The following is a 3553-nucleotide window of genomic DNA, read 5'->3' as shown; positions in this document are numbered from 1 at the left end:
AACTCAATAATGGAGATACCATTCTCACATCTAGTACGAAAATCACCATCATGACCGTCTATTTCAACTTCCAACACAATAATATTCTAATTTCTACCCATTGTTTCACCCACTCGTTTGTCCTTAAGAGAGACTCCCTCCCTCAGTAACAAACTGGTCAAACTCACTATCTTGATTCCGAACCTTAACTTTCTTTGTTGTTCGATCCTTTCCCAACAAGGCAGAAAAAGTTCCTTAAAGGGAGCGTTTAAAAACGCAGAGTTAACATTAATTACTTTTCAATATATATGTATTAAATATTAAATTAATAATAAAAAACACCAGCAATTTGCTAGTAGCATATATTATTGAAATGGATTAGTTCATTATTACCTGAAAACAACATTGGTGTACAATAATAACTCTAGGGGTCAGGCAATTGGATGCGGCAACCAAAAACAATGCTGCTTTAAGGGGTTTGCCAACATTCAACCATTTTGATACAAGTGGTCTCTCATTGGCAAACGAGTTCTCATCTTCCCAAGTCCTCAGTTTCCCTTTCCATATCATCTCCATCAACATAATAGCTGGTACACTACTCCAGAACGTTGCCACCAAAATTGAATTAACAGATGGAAGTAAAGCACCAGAGTATAGTAAAATAATAAACTGACAAAAAATCAGAAATTTTTTTAGTGCATACATTGGATCAGGAAATCAAACAAGAATCTAGTGTCACTAAAACATAAGATGAAGGAGTAGAAAGAAAAACAAGAACTTCAAAAACATAGGAAGTGTATATAATAATACAAAATTCCTTCCCTGTCTCCTAAGAAGCAGTTTTACCCTCCTCCGCAGCAGCTTCAAATGTCTCTCCAGGCACAAGATCAGGAACCTCATCATCATCATCCTCAACTTGCTCTGTGGTTGCAGTGGCGCCTGCACCTGGTGCCTGCTTCTGAATTTGCTCCGCCAACTTCTTAAGGTTGTCCAAATTATCAGGACCTAGATCACAGGTTAATTAAAAAGAAAAGAACAAGAGACAGAGAGGAAAAAAGTTAGTAGAAGATCCTTGAGGATCAAGTACAAAACTAATAAGTCATTATGTGGAAAAAATTTGGGAAAACGCATACCCAAATGTCCAAGCACTTGAGGGAGAATATCCTGCAATTCTGAAGAAAAGAAACAGAAACTAAATGTTAGATGTCAAGAAACTTAAGCTGATAAGTAAAAGCATTGCTATTAACGTGGTATTTTTTCTTAGCTGCAGCTTATCATGTGTATTAGAGACATACTTTTAGTCTGTGGAGTGCCACTAACAACCCATGTATTCGCCGCAATGGATGCTTGAACTGAAAATATTGAGAATATGGTAAGTTTATTATAAGAGTGAAAGACACAAATAACACCACCTAACTACAGCAGTGGATTTCACCTTTGGGATTCACAAACTGGATAACTATGTCGTCCTTGAATATGTTCACTTCCTCAATAGCAGGAATGGTATTCACTCCTATTCTCTTTAAAGTGCTCTGAAGCCTTTTATCATCTGTTGTAGTAGTCTTGTGGACAGCCTTCTTCTTTCTGTGGTTAGGAGCAAAAATTTAAAAGAGAATTCGCAACGAAGGATAACCAGAAATCTCAATGTAAACCTCCATAAGTAGCACTGGAAAAGAAAAGAAATCCAAGAACTTGAAGATAAAAAATCCAATATATGGCATACATCTCAAGCAAAACCAAAAGGGGAAAACAAAAAAAGGAAAGAGAAATCCTTATTTGCTATAGAATCTAGACAGATTTTGGTACTTCATATTAACACTATAAGTTTATATAGACTGACCCAGTGGACTGTTTCTCCTAGGAAATTTGGTAAGAGAACATAATCATCATAACTAACTATTTGAATTAGTGTTAGAAAAGTTCAAAAGATACCCATCACCAAATCATTATGGTATCCTCTGAATATTGACACTAAACCTCTTCCTCGATCAAATATACAGCTAATATATTTCTTTCCTTTTTAAGTTACTTGTTTAGACTTGTTATTGCAAAGCTCCTGAGATTAATCTCGTGACGTCTAGAAAATTAGTAAGTGTGAATGCACCTCCTACCTTCTCATGCTGCCCTTCCCACCAGTGCGAACTGCACCAGCCATCTTCATAAGCCTCTCCCTATTCATCTGCATACAAAGAAAGATAGTGATCAACTAAAATAATACCTGAATAATTGAGAGAGCAAAAGAAAAGACAGATGTTACTTTACCCCAACTTAAGTGTTGGATAAGGATATTTGTATGTAGTATGCACATATGAAACTTGACTCTTGAAATAAGCAAAAGAAATCTATAAAATTATATCTGGAAACATGCCAAGTCCAACTCCCAAATATGCACCCAAATCTATATTGATACCTAATTTCAAATCTAAAAATAATATGCAAGTACCCCGACAAAAAATAAATAAGTCTTTGGATCTTAGCACTAGTTCTTATAGACTATATTTTGTCCTGAAACATAAAACAGAAATCTAATGCAGACTCTAATTGCATTGACTACAAGGGAAGCAAAAGAATGATTTGCAGACCAGTAGAAAATCCGGATGTAAAAAATAATATTACATTTAACAAGCATTTTAAGCAGAATATAAAGCCAAAACAAATCCTCAGGTACAAGATATAGACTAACAATGAGTAAAGAACTAGTGTGGAAACCACTCCAGAGCAATGCAACGGACCACTGGTCCAAATGCAACGAAATTAAATCAAGCAGCAATAAGCATAAATTATGGCTTAACAGTTTACACGTTTCATTCCACTAATTGAGCTTGAACACATAATTACACTTGCAGAATGAGCTATGTAGTCGATCCTTAATGGCCAAAATAACAATCATGATCAAGGTCTACTTCATATTTTCTTGCAAATTTACTTTGAAATCAATTGTTCAAACTGTCACCATCATTCGCTCGTATATAAACATGCACTGAGGTTCAACTTAACCTCGGAAGCAAATAAGCTTCAATGCAAATTCTTTATAAGAAAAAATGGAAATGCGAACTATCCATTTCAAGTCAAACTCCTGAAAAAGGACACTAACAAGTAAGAGTTCAACAAGAACCAAAGCAAGACTAACTATGTACACAGCTTAATCCAGAGGTCTCTGGAAACACACAAAAAACTGAATAATGAAAAGAAAAAAACAAACAGATCATCACAAACCCAATTCACAACTGTGTTTCGAAGATGAAAAATGCTCAAAAGATTAGGATTGCACAACAAAAGGCACAAACAATAGAAAACACTGCTACTAACTAAAACCCTAAAGAAAACAAAAATTTCAATGAGAAATTATTTGAGCAAGCATATAGAAAGAGGATGAGATTTTGAATAGGCAAAAGAGGGGTTTTCGGGGATTTACCTTTAGCTTAGGGTTTAGGGTTGGCTGTGGTGGGGAAGTAATAAGTGATATGGAAGAAGAAGGTAAAGAAACAAGAAAGAGTCTTTTGTACTCTCAGGCGGCGCCCCTGGATGCCCTCTTTTTCTTTGTTTTTCCTTTTGTGTGAGACGCTTCAGGATC

The 3553-nt window shown here is 35.6% G+C and overlaps 1 protein-coding gene across 1 annotated transcript; it reads right to left on the bottom strand.

The window, feature by feature from the left end:
- Positions 1 to 631: 631 nt before the first annotated feature.
- On the bottom strand, positions 632 to 3553 carry LOC8268803 (nascent polypeptide-associated complex subunit beta). Its single transcript, XM_002523198.4, has 6 exons — positions 3395 to 3553; positions 2091 to 2158; positions 1415 to 1563; positions 1275 to 1331; positions 1113 to 1151; positions 632 to 984 (listed from the first exon to the last, which is right to left on the bottom strand). Exons 2-6 carry the CDS (start codon positions 2156 to 2158, stop codon positions 809 to 811), a joined length of 489 nt encoding a protein of 162 aa, XP_002523244.1. The 5' UTR covers positions 3395 to 3553; the 3' UTR covers positions 632 to 808.

The sequence above is a fragment of the Ricinus communis genome, chromosome 1 (genome assembly GCF_019578655.1).
Source record: "Ricinus communis isolate WT05 ecotype wild-type chromosome 1, ASM1957865v1, whole genome shotgun sequence".
Taxonomy (NCBI): Eukaryota; Viridiplantae; Streptophyta; class Magnoliopsida; order Malpighiales; family Euphorbiaceae; genus Ricinus; species Ricinus communis.
Note: the sequence above shows the minus strand (reverse complement) of the source record. Positions and strands in the feature narration are given on the sequence as shown.